General features: G+C 55.6%; 1 protein-coding gene across 1 annotated transcript in view; it reads left to right on the top strand.

The window, feature by feature from the left end:
• Positions 1 to 5,439: 5,439 nt before the first annotated feature.
• VSTM2L (V-set and transmembrane domain containing 2 like) overlaps positions 5,440 to 17,520 on the top strand; it is a 37,143-nt gene continuing 25,062 nt past the window's right edge. The window contains exon 1 of the mRNA XM_081832797.1: positions 5,440 to 5,768. Coding sequence (XP_081688923.1) covers positions 5,648 to 5,768 — 121 coding nt within the window. The 5' untranslated portion in view covers positions 5,440 to 5,647. The remainder of the gene's footprint in view (positions 5,769 to 17,520) is intronic.

Here is a 17,520-nt window from a genome sequence, read left to right as displayed (position 1 = left end):
AGATCAATTGTGTCAGTATTTCTGGGGGTGGCCTCAGCATTAATATTTTTAAAGCTTCCCCAAATCATCCCAGTGTGCATTCAAGGGCCACCCCTGCCCCAAATCAGTTCTAAGAGATGGATGTTTAGGGAAAGGGGGGGAATTGTGAGGCTCAGAGAGGGGAAGTAACTTGCCCAAGGTCACACAGCGAGGTGATGGAAAAGCCAGTCCCGGAACCCAGGCCTCTTTCCTGAGCCTGGGCCAGTTTCTCTCCTGAGGCTCTATCTCATTTTACAAACCAGAGCCCGGGCAGGTAGTGCTCACAGTATTTCACTTTAATAATATTGGAACCTGGTACAGTCAGGGCCACCGTGGTGAGGGGCGAGAGCTTGCAAGGGCCATTAGCGGAGCCGTAAGTCTTTTGCTTTATCCAAATCTTGGGCAGTAATTTAGGAAATTTAATTAAAGGGGGAGAAATGGGGACACCTGAAGCTCCTTGCCTCCTGTTGTAATGAGTGAAATACACCGGGCTGTAAAAGGAAATGCTGTCTGAGACACAGCTCCGATGTTTTATTGCCAAGTTTTATTCGCTGATGTAAACGTAATCGCTGGAAACCGAAGCTCTATTAACGCACATATTTTCACACATCCGGGGCCCCGCCTGCCCCCCCTCCCTTCCTCTGGGTTTGTTCACCCACCTCCTAGGGTCAGCCCCCGTGCTTTCTGGGCATGTCCATGCCAAGTCTGGATTTCCCTGCCGGTTTCACACCCTCCCATGGCAGATAAGAATTTAATAGAATTCCAGCGCTCCTCCGAGCTCAGTAATGTATTCTGGAAATTAGGCGACTACGTACTGAAGCCATTGTTCCCCCTTATAAATGGGCTCCCTCGAAGCCAGTGACTGTGGGGTCTCTGATAAGCTCTCATGAAGCCGCGCTCCACATGTTATTGGTGTGTTAAAAGGCGCAACTCCGGGCTCACATTGCTCATTGTTAGGGGCTGATACATTTAAGTAGTTTCTCCATGAATCAGGCAGCTTAGGTATTTCCCCCCTCTTGGCATTGATAGATGAGCGAAAGGAAGCCATTTAGACGGCACTATATAGGGCCCTGGCCCACACGGTGAATGATTTCCAATGCCTGGTTTAATTTATTTTTAAATGAAATTTGTTATTGATTCTGGATTAAAAGGACAAATCTTACGGCTGTTACCACTGACAGAGCCATGGTGCTCAAGTGACACCTCTCAAGGAGGGGAGGGAGAGGGTGGCTTCCCGGAATCAAGGGGAGGGTGGCGGCTCTCCAGGGAGCTTGGGTCAGAGGCAGGGGAGAGTGAAAGATGCCCTGCTTGGGGTGAACTTGAAAAAGATCATCTTGGGGCGCCTGGGTGGCTTGGTCAGTGAAGCGTCTGCGTTCAGCTCAGGTCACGATCTCCGGAGTCCTGGGATCAAATCCCACATCGGGCTCCCTGCTCAGCAGGGGAGTCTGCTTCTCCCTCTCCTTCTCCCCTCCCCCGCCCTGCTCTTGTGTGCGCACGCTCTCTCTCTCTCTCTCAAATAAATAAAATATAAATATATATGTTATATATCTTTAATATATATATTAAAATAAAAGGATTGTCTTTCCCACCTGCAATACCTGACATGATGTACACCTTTGGAGTCTCATTTGGGTAATGGGAATAGCAGTAATATTTGCCTCATGGCATCCACGTGGCCACTGGATGCTTGTTTAATTGCCTCGAGGGATGGGACGTTTACTCTCTCCTGGAGCATTCCCAGAGTGACAAGAGTCACCCATCCTATCGATTTTCCGGCATAGTCTTCCGTTCCCTCCTGCCTCCACCAGGCAATTAGCTTCCACGGTGCCTGCACTTGAATCCATGAGCAGAAAAGTCAGAATTACGCAGGGGAGGGATACGGGCTGAGGATTCTTCTTTCACCTCCAGCTTCCGCCCTGCCTCCCTGTGCCACCTTGTGCGTATTATTTCATCTGTCTGAGCTTCTGTTTCCTTATCTGTAAAAGAAGGTAGGTAATAATATTGGCATGAATTATATGAGATCATGGATGTGAATGTGATTTATAAACTGCAATCCAGGTGCTGAGGGAAATACAAATGGGACAGTGTGGTATAGTGGGAGAGCCCTGAGCTAGAAGGCAGGGGACCTGGATCTAGTTCTGTCCTGGTTAGCTGTGTAACTCTGAGGGAGTCACATACCCTCTCTGGGCTTAGTTTCCTAAGGTGCAAAGAGGGTGGTTGAGTTAGATGTGCTTAGGTATTATGCCTAAGAGCATGGGCTCTAGAATCAAACATATCATGGCTCTACAACCGCCGTGCTGTGTGACATTGTGACATTGGACAAGAAACCTAACCTCTCTGAGCTTCTGGGTTTTTGTCTGTAAATAATAATAGTAATAGTGATAATAATAATAGCCAACATGTGTCATGTATTTGCTATGTGCCAGGCACTGTTCTAAGGGCTTTCCATCTAGTGCTTTTCACTTAGCCCTCACAATAATCTTGTGATGAAGGTATTATAATCTTTATTTTATAGATGAGGAAGTTCAGGCACAGAAAGGCTAAGTAACTTGTCTAAGTCACACAGCTAATAAGTAGCAGGATTCAAAACTAGTATCCATACTTACAACCACAGTATTCTACTCCATTTTGCCTGGTTGTTCTGAAGATTAAGTGGGATAATTAAAGTTCTCAGCACAGTGCTGGGTACAAGTGATGGGCCAACAGAGTCTTGGGGGCTGGGAAAAGTCATTTCTTCCTATGGGGGACTCAGACTGGACGTTGGTCAATGGGGGACTCAGCTAGACAGAGGGGAAGGCATGCAAGAGGAGGCGGAAGCACTGGGAAGGGTAAGGACATAATGAAGTTCAGGCATGTTCAGGGAGGGAATGTGGCAGAAACGGTACTTGAACCAAGGGCATGTGCAGGGGGTGAGGCTGGGACCTTGAATGCAAACTAGAGAAGTTGGGATTTCTTTTTTTTTTTTTTTAAAGATTTTATTTATTTATTTGACAGAGAGAGACAGCGAGCGAGAGAGAACACAAGCAGGGGGAGTGGGAGAGGGAGAAGCAGGCTTCCTGCCGAGCAGGGAGCCCGATGTGGGGCTCGATCCCAGGACCCTGGGATCATGATGGGATCATGACCTGAGCCGAAGGCAGACGCCTAACGACTGAGCCACCCAGGCACCCCTGAGAAGTTGAGATTTCTGTAATAAACAAGGCCATTGGAATGTTTTGGGCAGAGTCTGCACAGCATAAGCCTTTTCAAAGTCAGAAAAGCCCTGGATGTCTGTCCTTGAAGGAGATTTAGAGGTCACTGTGTTTAACCCTGTTCCAGACTATGAGGAGAAATGATTCTTGAAGGTCAACCAATGGGTCAGTGCCAGAGCAGCAGTGTGCTGTGATCCCACCCTGACCTTCTTTCTCGGCAGCCCCCAAGTGGAGTCTCTTGTTTTCTCTCTTCTAATCTCCTCCCTCCTTGGTCCCTTGGCCTGGGACCCCTGCCTGCAATCTGTAGGTTAAGAGGAGAAAGCCCTAGGTTTGAGCCCAGGTCCTACCACCACATTGTCCTGGAGAGGCCTCAGGCTGGGTTTCAGTCTTGGTGCTGCTATGTGATTTCAAAGATTCTGTTTCTTCATCTTTATATTGGGGGCATTGGAGCCCATTTCTATTGGGAGTGAAGCTCAAGTTAATGAATGAGAAAACACTTTTGTAGAGTCCAAGACACCTGACCGTCCCTGGATAACCTAAGTACTATTTCTGTGTGCGAAGGATGTGACAAGAAGTGGGTCAATCAGGTAAAACCAGCCCCTTCCTCTAGTGAATGTGGGCGAGAAGGAGTTGGGTCCACGACGGGGATCTGTCCGCGGTGCTGAAAGTAGCGTCCTGTTGGGGCTCAGTTGTGCTGAAACATAGCATTTGTAATTGGGGGTTTCAAGGGGTTGTCCACAGTTTTGAACGAACCTGATTGCTGCTGGCGACCACAGGCCCCATCCAGTGTGCTGCCCGCCATAATATTGGAAAGGGGGGGTGCAAGGACAGAGAAAGATGGGGTGGGGAGCTGTCTCTCGGGCTCTAACCTCATTCTCAAACTTGGGGCTCTGTGCACAATGCTGGATCCACCTGTAGTCTGTGAAGAGGAGAGTGGGCTGTCTGCAGTGCTCACTCCCATTCAGCGGGGCGGGAGAAGAAACCGGAAGGTCTGTCCATGGTTCTGAATCCTAGAATCTAAGAGCCCGCCCAGGCAAGGTCCTTGAGGCCAAAAAGGATGGGTGTCGGAGTTAACGCTGTCCTCCTCCGTGGTGCTGAAACCGCGGAGGACAGAACCACGTCGGGAACGAGGCCTGAGAAAGGATAAGGGATGAGAGCAGGAAGGGACCCTTCCCTGGCATCAGCGACCTCGCCTTAGACTCGCTGTGGGACCTCGGAGAAGCTATGTCTCCGATTTAATGTGCTTCCTCGTCTTTAAAAGGAGGCCACTGGTCTACCTTCGTGTCCGTACTGAAGGTCTGTCCCAACAGCCCAGTAAAACCGTCAGGGAAGGAATCAGAATCGGAGGATCTCTTTGGATTCCTGGTCTTGGGAATGGGAGTGGCTTTGTTACCTGCCCGCCCCTCCAACATTTCATCTAGGCCCATCTGTCCGGGGAACGGAGACTGACAGCCCAGAAGGGGGCGAGCCAATCCACCGCGTACGGCCCAGCATCTTTAAGCTAGAAGGAGCCCCAGCAACTGGCCTGCCTCACTCCCATTATGCAGACGGGAAAACTGAGACACGGAGAGGATAACAACAGTAATATCTATTCAGCTCCTACCATGAGGATGGCATTATGCTAAGCGCTTTAACATAGACGATTTCATAAATCCTCACCAGGACCCCTGCAAGTAGCTGCTATTCCCATTTCTTAGATGAAAACTTTGAGGCTCAGACAGGCATAGACATCCGGACACGATCACACAGGAAAGTAAAGGCTGCGGTGGGGCTATCACCGGGTCCCCTGTGCCTTAGCCCAGGTTCCTGCCCTACCTCATCCCCACCTCCCCCGACCCCCTGACCCCTGGCACCGCCCTGCTAGCAAAGTTGGGAGTCCCTCTGAGCGCGCTGAGTCTGGTGGCAGGTGGATTGGTTTTTCTCCTCCTGCTTGATAGTGTATCTGTTTCTGAAGCCAGCTGTGTCATGCTTTGCGGGGACTGGGTCCCTAGTGGGGGGCTTCTTCCACCCCATCTCTCTCTCCCATTTGCACTCTCGGGCGGGGGAAGTTGCGGGTACCGCTTTAAAAATCCCAGCCTGGGCAAAACTTTGATGATAAATCAAGCGGCAGATCCCTCCGCCGCCGCCTCCTCTGGGCGGGCGGGAGGGAGTGGGAGGAGGGGGTGCGGCGGCCGCGGCGGCGCCGAGCGGAGTGGCCTTCCGCGGAAGGGAAGAGTCCCGCAGTCGGAAGCGGCCGGCTGGGCGTGCGCTCGCAACCCGCAGCCGGGGCTGGGCCGGAGCCGGGCGAGGGCTGGGGCCGGGGCCGGGTCAGGTTCGGCGGGCGAGGGGCAGCGGCCGGAGCTGGGCAGCCAGGCCGCATCGGGCAGGGAACGGCGGGCGCGGGGTCTGCGGTCTCCGGAGCCCCGATGTGAGGCGGCGGCGCCCCGGCCCGAGCGCGCACCATGGGGGCCCCGCTCACCGTGGCGCTGGGCGCCTTCCACTACCTGGCACTTTTCCTGCAACTCGGAGGCGCCACGCGGCCCGCCGGCCACGCGCCCTGGGACAACCACGTCTCCGGCCACGGTGAGTTCGGTCGCCGCCCCCGCGGACTTCCCCACCAAACCCCACCCCGGGCTGCGCCGCTTCAACTTGGCCGTCCCCAGGGCTGGAACCCGCGCCGGCCCTGGCGGGAGTCCCGTGGCGCCCCCTGCCGGGTCCATGGACCCGCCCTGGCACCCCGGCCACCCGTGCAGAGGAGGGGGCACCCCGTGTGCAGCCCCGATCCCGCTCTCGCGGGGAGAGACCCCGACTCCCAAGCACGCTCGCGCCGATACACACACCTCCAGGACTACACAGATATTCGCAGCCAGGGGCACACTCACTGTTCTCACACTCACAACTCCTGCCCTCACACATCTCCAGACACCTTCTCGGATCGCCGTCCTCACTCACAAACACTCGCACTTACGCCCGCTGCACACACACAGGCATTACGGTTGGTGGGCTCACACCCTGCCAGCTGGTGCCCAGGCGCGCGCACTCTGCACAACTCTTGCCCGCCCTTCTGCCTGCAGACACACACACACACACACACACACACACACACGTGAACACACTTGGCTCGCCCACTCCTCTCTGCCCATCTGCCTTTCCCTTTTGTGGGCTTAACCCTGCAGCTGCCCTCATCCCCTCCCATTCCTGTCCTGCCCCTTACACCCCTGGGGAAGGTCCTGGGGGACAGCAGACCCTGCCTCTGGAGAACTGGTAGTCTCGGGCTGCCGCTACCCCTGCAGGGTGGGGGATGAAGGCTTGGGGGGAGCCCCTCAAAGTCATTGGAATAGTTGAGATTGCTGCTTCTAGCCATGGGCACGGGAGGGGAAGAAGGATGCCGGGGGCTTTTATCTGTCTCTGGGGGTGGAAAGCCCCTGCCATCCTTCTGTAGGGTACCCAGCCCTCCTTATCCTCGGCCCCCAGGACTGAAAGGTGGGAAATCAACTCAGCCACCATGGCAGCCAGGAAGCAAGCAAGCAGCCCCACATTGGTTGCCTGAGTGTCAGAAGCTCCTTTCAGGCCCAAGGAGCCCAAGTTGGCCGCAGAGTTGTAGCATCTGAGGCTGGTAGCTGTGGGGGCTCCCCCTTCCCCTGTGAGCCAGGCTCCAGCATGGGGACCAGAGCATAAATGAAAATGGAGACCCTTCTTCCATCCATCCCTCCCCATCTGGTGGGGGAGGCTGCAGCAGCAGTACTGGGCACTGTGGGCCCAGGGCTGGGGGGAGGTTTGCACAAAGAGCAGAGAACTGTGATTTATTCTGATAAAATTTATTCTGATAAAAAGCGGGGGGAGAGTAGGTAATTAGAGGAGGCTTTGCTGGGGCCTGATGCACCAGTGGGATTGTTGCAGGGGGTGTGGGGGCTTCCAGGGTCTCTGCTTTTTGGGAACCATGACTCCCTGTACCCTTCTGCCTCACCACGTTTGGTGTAAGTGCTCTGTGTCTCATCTCTGCACCCTTCATATCGCTCATCGGATTTCTACTGACCTGGCTGGAGCACTGGTAAATAGGGGAAGGGTTATTTTGACCCTCAACTTACAGATGGAGAAACCAAGGCTCAGAGAGGTGAAGGGACTTGCCCAAGGTCACACAGTGCCTGAGTGTTTGAGCTGGGACTGGCCACAGGGTCTGTTGGGCAAAGACAGAGCTTTTTCCCGGATATTCATCTCCCTGTCAGATTCCCTCCCATTTAAAGGAAACTGGGGATTCCTCCTTCCGTTCTCCTCCTCGCTCTGCTCAGTTCCTTGGCACGGTTAGAACTTAGACTAGGAGGGTTTTCCAAGGAAGGGTTTTCCTGAGTTTGCAGTCCCAAGAGATACGAGGACTAGGGCTCTGAGGTTTATGGTCATCCTGTCCCTAGAGCGTCAGGCCCCAAGGATTTGGGTGCTACTCTGTCATTCCGGAGGCCCCGAGGTGGCCCCCCGCAGGAAATCAGGCTTTGTCCATTGTGCGGTAGTCTCTGCCTGCCCCCCAGTGCCAGGCATGCTTAGGGGCACAGCTCTGCCCCGCCAGCTGTAAAGGTCGCCTCTGAACCCTGGCCAGGTCCCGCTAAGGCCCAGAGGAGGGGCTAGACAGAGAGGACACAGCACTGACTGCAGGGGAACCTGGCTTCTCTCACTGACCCCCCCTGTGCACTTCTGGGCAAGTGGGTCAACCCCCTGGGGCTCCTTCTGTCCCTCCTGAAACGAGGAGGCCAGGCTGCTCTGCAGGGGCCAGGCTACCTTCTCCCAACATTGCCAGGTTCAAAGTCGCCAAGTAGTGGATGCCGAGGAGCCCCCATGGCTGCCCCTCTGCTGGGCCAAGCACCCGACCACAGGAAGGTTTTGGAGCCAGTCACTTAATCACAAAAAGAAACTGTTATTAATGATAGTGAGACGCGGCGAATAAGTGGGTCATGTCTAATAAGCCATTTGTGTTCAGGAGGAGAATACCAATTTGATAAAAGCTGTGTGTGCTGAAAAAGCCCAGAAATTGCTGTTTAGCAGATTGGAGCCTGATCGTTTCATTATTCCTGGGCTCCGCGTGTCCTCAGCTGATTCAGGAAATGTGGCCGGGTTAGGGAGGTGTCTGTGTCTGGGGGTGGGGATGGGAGGCTGAAAGTGGGGGCTTCTCCTCTGGAGCCCATGGACCCCAACCACTTGGTGGCTCCTCACCTCTCCAGCTCAGTCTGAGCCCAGCCCAGCCGCCAGGCTAACGCCTTGCCCCCGCCCGCCCGGGACTTGTCACAGGGAAAGCCCGTGGTCAGATGGGTCAGCAAGGACATCCGTCTCGCTTCCCATCTCTCTGCTACTTGCACTCAGCCCACTTCACAGAGGGCCTTTTAAAGGCATGAGGAATGAATGGGGGTGAACACCCTCTTCGAGAGGCATAAGGGATTGGGAGGCTGGGGTCGTGGTGGTCCGTGTTTGTACCTACTAGGTACTCAGTTAATGGTAGTTTTGATTATTCCTTATGAGAAAGGGTCAGCTCATTGCCATCAGCACAGCAGAGGTGGGGGGCAGGGGGCGGAGCTAGCGTTTATGAACCGCCTACTGTGTGGTAGCTGCTGCCAAACCCCTTGCCAGTGTTAACTCAGTAAGGCTGACGTTATTCACGCAAGGCTGGTGTTGGGCATATGAGGATACTGAGGTTCAGAGAGGGCCAGTGACTTGCCCAAGGTCACTGAGTCTGTACAGAGAGCCAGAGAGCAGCACCTGCCTCCTCCAGGACGACCTCGAGGCAGGCTGGGCCAGACACGTGACAGGACTTCTTCCTTCTGCTCAGCCCTATGTCAGCGCTCCCTTCTAGCTCCCCAGAGAACTGGTAGAGCCATGGGGGCCACCAAGAGGAACCGGCAGCTTAGAAAGGTGACGCACGGGATCTTGCTGAGGCCACGTGCAAGTTAGAAAAAGACAGCTGGGCTGGACTCCTTCTCCAGTTCTTTCTCCAGATCTTGGCCAGGGCAGGGGTTGGGGGGGTGCGCGGGGCAGAAGGCAGGATCTTTGTGAGGATCTTTGTAGACCTCCTGCCTTGGAATCACCAGGGAGTTTGTTAAAATGCAGATCCCAGGGGCGCCTGGGTGGTTCAGTCGGTTGAGTGTCTGCCTTCGGCTCAGGTCGTGATCTCAGGGTTCTGCTCAGCGGGGAGTCTGCTTCTTCCTCTGCCTCTTCCCCTACCACCCCCATCCCCACCAGCTTGCTCACTCTCTCTCTCAAATAAATAAATGGATTCTTAAAAAAAAATGCAGATCCCAGGGTCCCCCCACCCAGACCCATTGGCCAAAATGATTTTTTTTTTTTAAAGATTTTATTTATTTATTTGACAGAGAGAAACACAGTGAGAGAGGGAACACAAGCAGGGGGAGTGGGAGAGGGAGAAGCAGGCTCCCCGCTGAGCAGAGAGCCTGATGTGGGGCTCGATCCCAGGACCCTGGGATCATGACCTGAGCCGAAGGCAGACCCTTAACGACTGAGCCACCCAGGCGCCCACCCAAAATGATTGTTGATGAGACCCTGGAGTCTGCATTTTAATAAGCTCCCCCAGATGATTCCCGTGCAGCCTGGAGTTTGGGAGCCACTGCCTTAAGCACTCAGCCAGGCCTGATGACACGTGTAGGGACGGGACATCATCTGGCGCCAGGGGCTGCTGGGTTGGTTTGGGTTTGCGAGAGAGGGAGGGGGCCATGCTGGAGCGGGCATGTGGACCCTGAGAGGAGCCCCAGGAAGCCTTGTACTGCAGCAAACATCCATCCTCCCACCCCCGCCCGGCCACACACACAGACACACACACCTAGGCCAGCACCTTCAATTATTAATACACCCCAATGCAGACATGGATCCTGGCTTGGCCTGGCGCTTTGTCCATTGAGTGATTCACTGCCCTGAGGTTCTCTCCGTTGCCTGGAGGGAGCAGCGGGGTGCTGAGGCAGGGGCAGGGGCCACCGGGCCATTTGGCAAACAGCCCGTGCCCTGAAAACCCACCCTGGCATTCTCTCATTCCTTACCGAACTGTGGATATCTCACCATCAATAAGCCGGCTAGTTTGGTGGCTGGGAGACGGAGAAAATTGAGCGCTGTCTTCCGAAGGTTATGATGTTAAAAATGTGTTCGCATTGTCTCGGGTGTTGGTGATTATTCTATCAATTATGCCCGTAAACAGTCGGCCTTGGGCTGAGGGTTCCCGGCCTCCTGTGGGGAATTGGCCCTCACAAGCGGTTTTCCCCGAGTCCTTCACACCAATTGGTTTTGACACCTTGCCTATCAGCGGCTCCGGCGGCCTTTTCCTGAAGCAACGGGAGCCGGGAGCTGTGGGCGGCCAGCAGGACAGGAATTCGGCTCATCTCCACGGTGACACGGTGACAGGCTGACAGTAGGGGTGTTGGGGGAAGTCTCCCGTGACAAACAAGTGGGCCGGGTCAGGGGTGAGGCAGAGTGGTCAGCCACCGGGACAGGAGATTCAGGCCATGGGCCAGGGTGCATTTGCCCAAATTGCTGGGGGAGGTCAGTGCTTGGCTTTTGGGGTCACCTTATCCAACTCTGTGCAAATTAGGTGAGAGATGTACGGAAGCAAATGTTGACTGAGTGTCCTGCCAGGGCCTTAAATGGCGTTGTCTCATTTGACTCCCACAGGAACCCTCCGAGGACGAGACTTCCCCTGGCCCAGGGTATTTTTGAGGGAACTGAGTCTCGGCGAGGTTAAAAGGCTTGCCCAAGGTCACTCACCTAGCAAGTGTTGGAGCCTGGATTTGATCCCAGGAACGTGACTCCAGAGCCCAGGTTCACAATGCTGTTGAGTCCCAGAGAAGAGGAGGGAGAAGTGAGGTCTGAATGCTAAAAACTTCTCTGTATTCCAAGTTAATGCAGTTTTAAACATTCACATAATTTTAATTTCATACGGAGTCCACATTTTTAGTAGAACGATCACAAAACGGAGCCCCTCCCTCATCCTTACTGAGCGGTACAAGGACATCCCGGGGTGCGCAAGGCTGACTTCACTTTGCAGTGGGCGGACCCAGGCCCGGCCCCTTGGAGTGCATATGAGATGCTATGACCCGGAGGGTAATGGGGTGCCAGGGTGTGTCCTCTCCCCAACCCTGGTGAGGCAAGACTCTTCCATCAGAAGGGGTTGTGACCTCACTGGGGGAAGAAATTTACCCCTCTACCAGCTGGCGACCCTGGGGTCCCTTGGGTACCTGCTGCTGTGGGGAAGGGAGGTGGGGCTGGGGAGGCAGAGGGGCTGCCGCTCCTCCAGGACCCCCTCCCCACGACCGGGCCCCCTCCCCTTCTTGAAATTCGGCAGAGGAGTCTCTGGGACTCAGCCCCATCACACCCAGTGGAAACCCCTTTTCAAGAACCCCCAGGACCCTCAGCAGGATTGGGTCCTACCTGAGAGATGGTTTTAGGCAGAACCCAGATAAACCTCTTACATTTTAATAGTTATGCATTTATTTTAATGTGGATTGGAAAAATAAACCCAGCACATCAAAACTGTGATTTCACAGATATGATTGCTTAGATGAGGCTAACGGGGATATTTAAAAAATAGTGGGTTAGTTTATAGGAAAACATTAAGGACAGAACAGAGAGGGTACACGGGCAGCTCTGTGTGTAGGAATGACTGGACGTGGGGGCTGTTGGCCCACGGGTTGCCCCCCGCCACCTCGTACTCTGTACTGTCAGCGGGAGCTGCTGGCCCAGCAGAGGCTGCTGTTGGCTACTGGAAGCGACCATTCATTTATTCCTTCATTCATTCAACAAATAGCGCCTGAACACCTGCCATGTACCAGGCTCTTTTAGCCACGGGGGACATATCAGTGAAGAAGACAGATAAGGTTCTTGCTCAGACAACTAAACCTATAAAAAATATATAAGTATAAATTGTCATAAGAGTGAAGAAGCAGAGATGATGTTCAGCCCTGAAAAGGCACTCCCGGGGCAGCGAGGGCAGCTGGTAGTGAGCTCCCTATCACACGAGCGATGTAAGCTGGAGCCAAACATTTATTAGCTGGGGGTGTTATGGAGGGAATCCCTGCTTTATTTCCCCAGGGAGCACAGACTGGTGAAGTGGGCAGAGAAGTCTGAACACAGTGGGTGGTTCATAACGATCTGTCACACAGCGATTTAGTGACGGGGCCCCCGGTGGGCAGAGCTCCCAACTCCGAGGATTCCTGGCCCCCCACCCGGGGGGACATGGCAGGGGTGAGGGCCTTTGCTGTCTCTTGTGTGGAGAGGTGGGGGCAGTGACTCCTTTGTGACTTCACTTCAGCTTGAGTTCAAGCGCCTGAGTTCGGGTGGGAGAAGTAGACCCGAGCCTTGATCCACCCTCCCGCGGCCTCTGCCTTGCTGGGTAGCTTGGCAGGTCCCTGCCCTTCTCTGGGCCTCAGCAACCCCCAACAATGGCGAGTGCACCTAGGCTTTTAGCCTCCAGAATCTTTCCACCTGTGGCCCTTTCCTCTGTCCTCCAGGCGGCATGTGCGGAGGGAGCCCATGGCCGCGTGGGGCTCCGTCTGGCACATGGTGCTTAGTCTCAGTGGCCTTCGGGGGTCTGGGAACCAAGATGCCAGACAGCATTCATCGAGCATTTTCTCTGTGCCTGTCATCCCCCTCACCTCCTCCTTCCAGCCTCACACACCCCATGTGGAGGATCTTCCCATTTTACAGACCAGGACATGGAGGCTTCGGGGGTGTTGGGACCCGCCGGGGGCCACACAGCTTTTGAATGGCGGAGCTGGGCTTGAGCCCAGCTTGTGGGGCTGCAGGGCTGGAGTTCTTCCCCGCTCATCTGTCCTGCTCCTGGCTGCCAAGCCCGGTGGGCGTGTGGACAGTTGCTTTGTTCCGGAGCGGCACCCTGATTTCACTGGATTCTCTCGGGGTCCAGGATGCCAAAATGCTGGGAAGGCCTGGGTCTGGCTGCACGAGCCCAGTCTGAGAGCCTAGGCTCCTGGATCCAAGCCCAGCCCTGTCAGTGGGGCTGCTGGGACCTTGGGGGTACGCATGGGACCCTGGGTGCACCTGCCTGGGTGTTCTGCTCGGGGCTGGTGGTTTTGCCTGAGCATGCGGCCGGCGTGCGTGTGTTTGGGTGTTGGATCGTGTGCGGTGGAGGAGCTGTGGGCAGGAAGGAGCCTGGGCGCTCGTGTAGCATCCCAGCCAAGGGGCCAGGCTGTGCCCTCGGTGCCGTGGCCTTGGTGTGCGGACCCACCTCCCCGGCCCCTCCAAGCGGGTGCCCTTGGGACTCAAGGCATCGAGGCTCTGGGAGCATCTGGAAGGTTAGAGCTAGAGCTGGGGGGGGCTTGCTCAGAGCTGTCAGTTAGGGGGCTGGCAGTGCCCATCTGTGGCAAGTGCTCTGCCTGCCCCTCTCTCCGCTCGCTCTCTCCCCGGGTTGGACGCTCGCTCTCTCTCCGTCTTTCAAACTCTCTCCATCTTTCTTTGTCCCTTTCCCTGTGTCTGCTGCATCCATCTCCCTCCCTCTTCTCATCTCTCCACCTCCGCACTCTGTCTTCACACGCACGCGAGCACGCACACACACACACACACACTCCTGTCTCCAGGTGACACCTTGGGATTACACATGCGTCTCTTCTTTGTATCATCGTGACACCCACGCAGAGCAGGCACTCGAGAGATGTCAGGTGAATGAATGAAGTGGACGAACGAATGACCAAGTGGTGGAGTTACAAGGGGCGCCGGAGCTTGTCTAGACTTGTGGTTCCTGACTTTCTTGGAGGTCACCGTCCTCTGGAGCATCTGATGAAAACTGGATCATTGCCTCAGAAAAATGCCACATCGTTTGGGTTAGTTCCAGCGGGTTTGGGAGACCCCCAGAGCTCACCTGTGGTGCCTGGGACGCAGCCTTCATTTTACGGGGGACAAAACTGAGGCCCAGAGAGGAGCCAGGCCTGGCCCCGGGGTTCAGGGCCAATGCTCAGCAGAGCACCCCGCCCCCCCCCCCCGCTCCACCGCAGCCCTCGCATAACAAGCTTCCCTCTAGTGTCTTCAGCAGGTGGGTATGGGGGAGAGGTCAGGGAGGACAGCAAACCAGGATGTGAGCCCTGGAAGTGGCTCAGGCAGGTGAACTCTCCCGAGGGGGTCTCTCCCCTCTCCCACCAGAGTGGTGGCTGTGTCCTGGTACAGTCAGGAAGACTTCTGGAGGAAGTGGGCTCCTGGTATCCAGGGTCTCCTGGGACTGAGAGGAGACTCCAGAGGCCGCAGGAGCGGGTCTGTCAGGGGCTTCATCCAGAGAGTTGTGTGTGTGCATAGGGCAAAGCAGGTGGTGGAGCTCGGCGCTGACATCGCCACCTGGAGGTTTCCGGTGGGGAAGGTGCGAGGTGTGGCTGGCGATCAGGAGGGCCCGGCCGTGTGACTGAGGTGGGGGTCAAATAGGACTTGGAGGCTGGGGGGGGGACTGGTGGAGCGGGAGAAGCTCCTTCCAGGACTAGGGCCGAGTTTGCGGGCTCGCAGGAAGCCGGGGCTGGCCGCCACGTCCAGGGGCTGACGGAAACCTGGGCTGCGCAGGAGATGGGAGCTGGGCATGCTTGCGTGCCTGTGTGTGCGCGTGTGTGCACGCGTGTGCATGTGTGTGTACTTACACTGCTTCCTTTCTAATGCTTGCACACACCAGGCTCCCTCCTCAGGGACCTTTTGCCCAGCGATTTCGATTTCGTCTGCCTGGCAGGCTCTCCCCCTGCCTCTCCCACCCTCTGGCTCTTTCCTTCATGCTCCGCGGACCTCCTGCCGGGGCCCCAGCACCTGTCAGAGCCTGGCCGTGGTCACTCCAGCAGGCACCCCAGGCACCCATCAACATGCCCATCTTGCAGAGGAGGAGACTGGTGGGGGAGACTGGGGGCCCACAGCTCGTTCAAAGCAAGGGAGCAGAACCCAAACTTTGTTCCCTCAGCCATGCGTGCTAAGGCTGTAGGGGATGGTGCCTGCCTGGGCTTTGGGGTCAGACACTCTCGGGCTCAAATCCCGGCCCCCACTCAGGCTCTCGGAGCCTCACTAGCCACCTTGGGGTTGGGGTTCTTGACTGAAGCCCCCTTTCTCACAGCCCTCGGGCTTGGTTGCTGGCCCAGGGCAGGGAACGTGAGAGAGGACTGCAGGGTGTCTGTTCTGCTTTGTGAGGTTTTAAAAAATTATTTCTGGCCTTAGAGGTGGCAGCAATTAGGGCTGGCTCACTGGGGAGCTGTTTGCCGCCTGTCATTGGCCCCAGGAAAGGGTCTCTAATGGAGGCTCAGCGGCCAGAGTGCATGGTAGTGGAAATTGCGCTCAAAACAACCCGGCACTAATGGTTTCCTGGCAGGCAGAGGAGAGGGAGGGGGAAGGCAGGCTGGCAGACAGCTAATGGAAGTCCTTTGGGGCAGGGGCCCTGAGACTTACCAGCTGGTCTCCTTATGTCCCCAGAGACCCCAGCAGTGGTCCCTAACTCCAGTTAGGCACTAGGAGTCCTGAGCCCCATCCTGGCTCTGCTGCTTTCCGTTGAATCCCCTCCCAGGCAGAGGGAACAGTAAGTGCAAAGGCCCTGGGGTGGCGCAGAACCCCTTCAGCTAAGGATTCTCTGGTTCTAGAATAGTCCTTGTGTTTCAAAAGGCCAGGCCAGTCTAGTCTTCTAGATGAGGAAAAGGGAGGTGGGAGCCTTGGGGGAAAGAGAAGCTGGAGCAAGGCCATCCTGTGAGAGGCGGTATGAATAGCAACCGGATCGTCACCAGCCTAATAATGCTCCAGGAAGCCCACTAGGTGCCGGACATTTACAGGCATGTGCGATCCTGTCAAGTCCCCACAATACCCATTTTACAGATTTAGGACACTGAAGCTTAGCGATTTGCCCACCACAAGGAGGTACAGTTGGGGTTCACATCGGGGTCAGCCTGACTCCAGAGCTCATGCATTTACTGCTGTGCTGCTGGATTTCCCAAACACAGTTGGGCAGGCGTGGGAGGGCCAGGGCAGGGCCGACACTGGGTCCCAAGTGAGGCTGCGTTTGCCCCACACCAGGTCCCGGGGAGACAGCATGGCTGTCGGAGTCTGCCTCAGTTTCTCCCTTCCTATTGGTCTCTGCACCTGGTTTTCATGTGCCCTCTCCTCTTCTGCTCTGGTCCTCATGGCCGTGGAGCTTGCTGGCCCCACCCTTGGTGCCTCCCACCTCTCTCCCTTGTCTTCTTCTCAGTGGACCTGAGGATGCTCCTTTCTGGGCTCCGAAGCAGCTACTCATCCCTGTGGCTGATGCGACCTCCCTCTGCTTCCCCCATTCACCCCCCTCTCTGCCTCTGGCAGGCAGCAAAGATGGTGCATGCCTGGGCTTTGGGGTAGACTCTTTGGCTCAAATCCTGACCTCCCTTGAGCTCTCTGAGCCTGACTAGCCATCTGTGCAATGGGCTCACCCCCCAGGCTTTGCAGGCTGTACAGGTGAGGAGGCAAAGAATTGCCATCTGCATAAACATCAGGATGTCTGTTTGCCTTCTCTTGTGCCCGGCTCCCCCATTCGGGTTCCTGCCCTGTCCCGGGCTCCCCGCGCATTCCCACCATTGCCTCCCTCCCTCCCTCCCTCCCTCCCAACCCTTTCCCTCCCTGTGGCCCAGATGTGTGGGAAGAGAAGGTGGGAATTCCACAGGGGAAACCTGCTCAACTCCCACAATCCTGCAAGTGCCAGAATATTTTCACTCTCCTTAAATCTCCCTAGATTTGTAATTCCATTGCTGTTTCCCTCAATATGTGCCCGTGGCCTTGAGAGACACCCTGCACCCAGCTGCAGGCACCAGCTCTGCCCTCCCAGCGGTGTCAGGACTGCAGGGCGGGGGACTGCGCATGTCCCCACCACTCTCCGTGCCTCAGTTTCTTCATCCGCAAGAAGAGGAGAGTGAGAGTGGCTACTTCCCAGGTTGTCTGGGGATCCGGTGAGAGATTTTATCTGATGAAAGAAGCATCTCTATAAAAAGGAATGCGATCTGATATATGCGACAGTGTGGACGAACCTCAAAAACATGATGCTAGGGGCGCCCGGGTGGCTCAGATGGTTAAGCGTCTGCCTTCAGCTCAGGTCATGATCTCAGGGTCCTGGGATCGAGTCCCGCATCGGGCTTCCTGCTCCTTGGGAGCCTGCTTCTCCCTCTGCCCCTCTCTCTCTCTCTCTCTGTCTCTCATGAATAAACAAATAAAATCTTTAAAAAAAAAACAACAAAAAAAAACATGATGCTAAGTGAAAAAAAGCCGGTCCCTAAAGACCGCATATTATATCGTTACATTTGTGGGAACTATCCAGAAGAGCAAATCCATCCAGAGACTCAGCATAGATTGATGGTTGCCAGGGGATGGGAGA

This window comes from Leptonychotes weddellii, chromosome 10 (genome assembly GCF_054177405.1).
Source record: "Leptonychotes weddellii isolate Sample4059 chromosome 10, ASM5417740v2, whole genome shotgun sequence".
NCBI lineage: Eukaryota > Metazoa > Chordata > Mammalia > Carnivora > Phocidae > Leptonychotes > Leptonychotes weddellii.
Note: the sequence above shows the minus strand (reverse complement) of the source record. Positions and strands in the feature narration are given on the sequence as shown.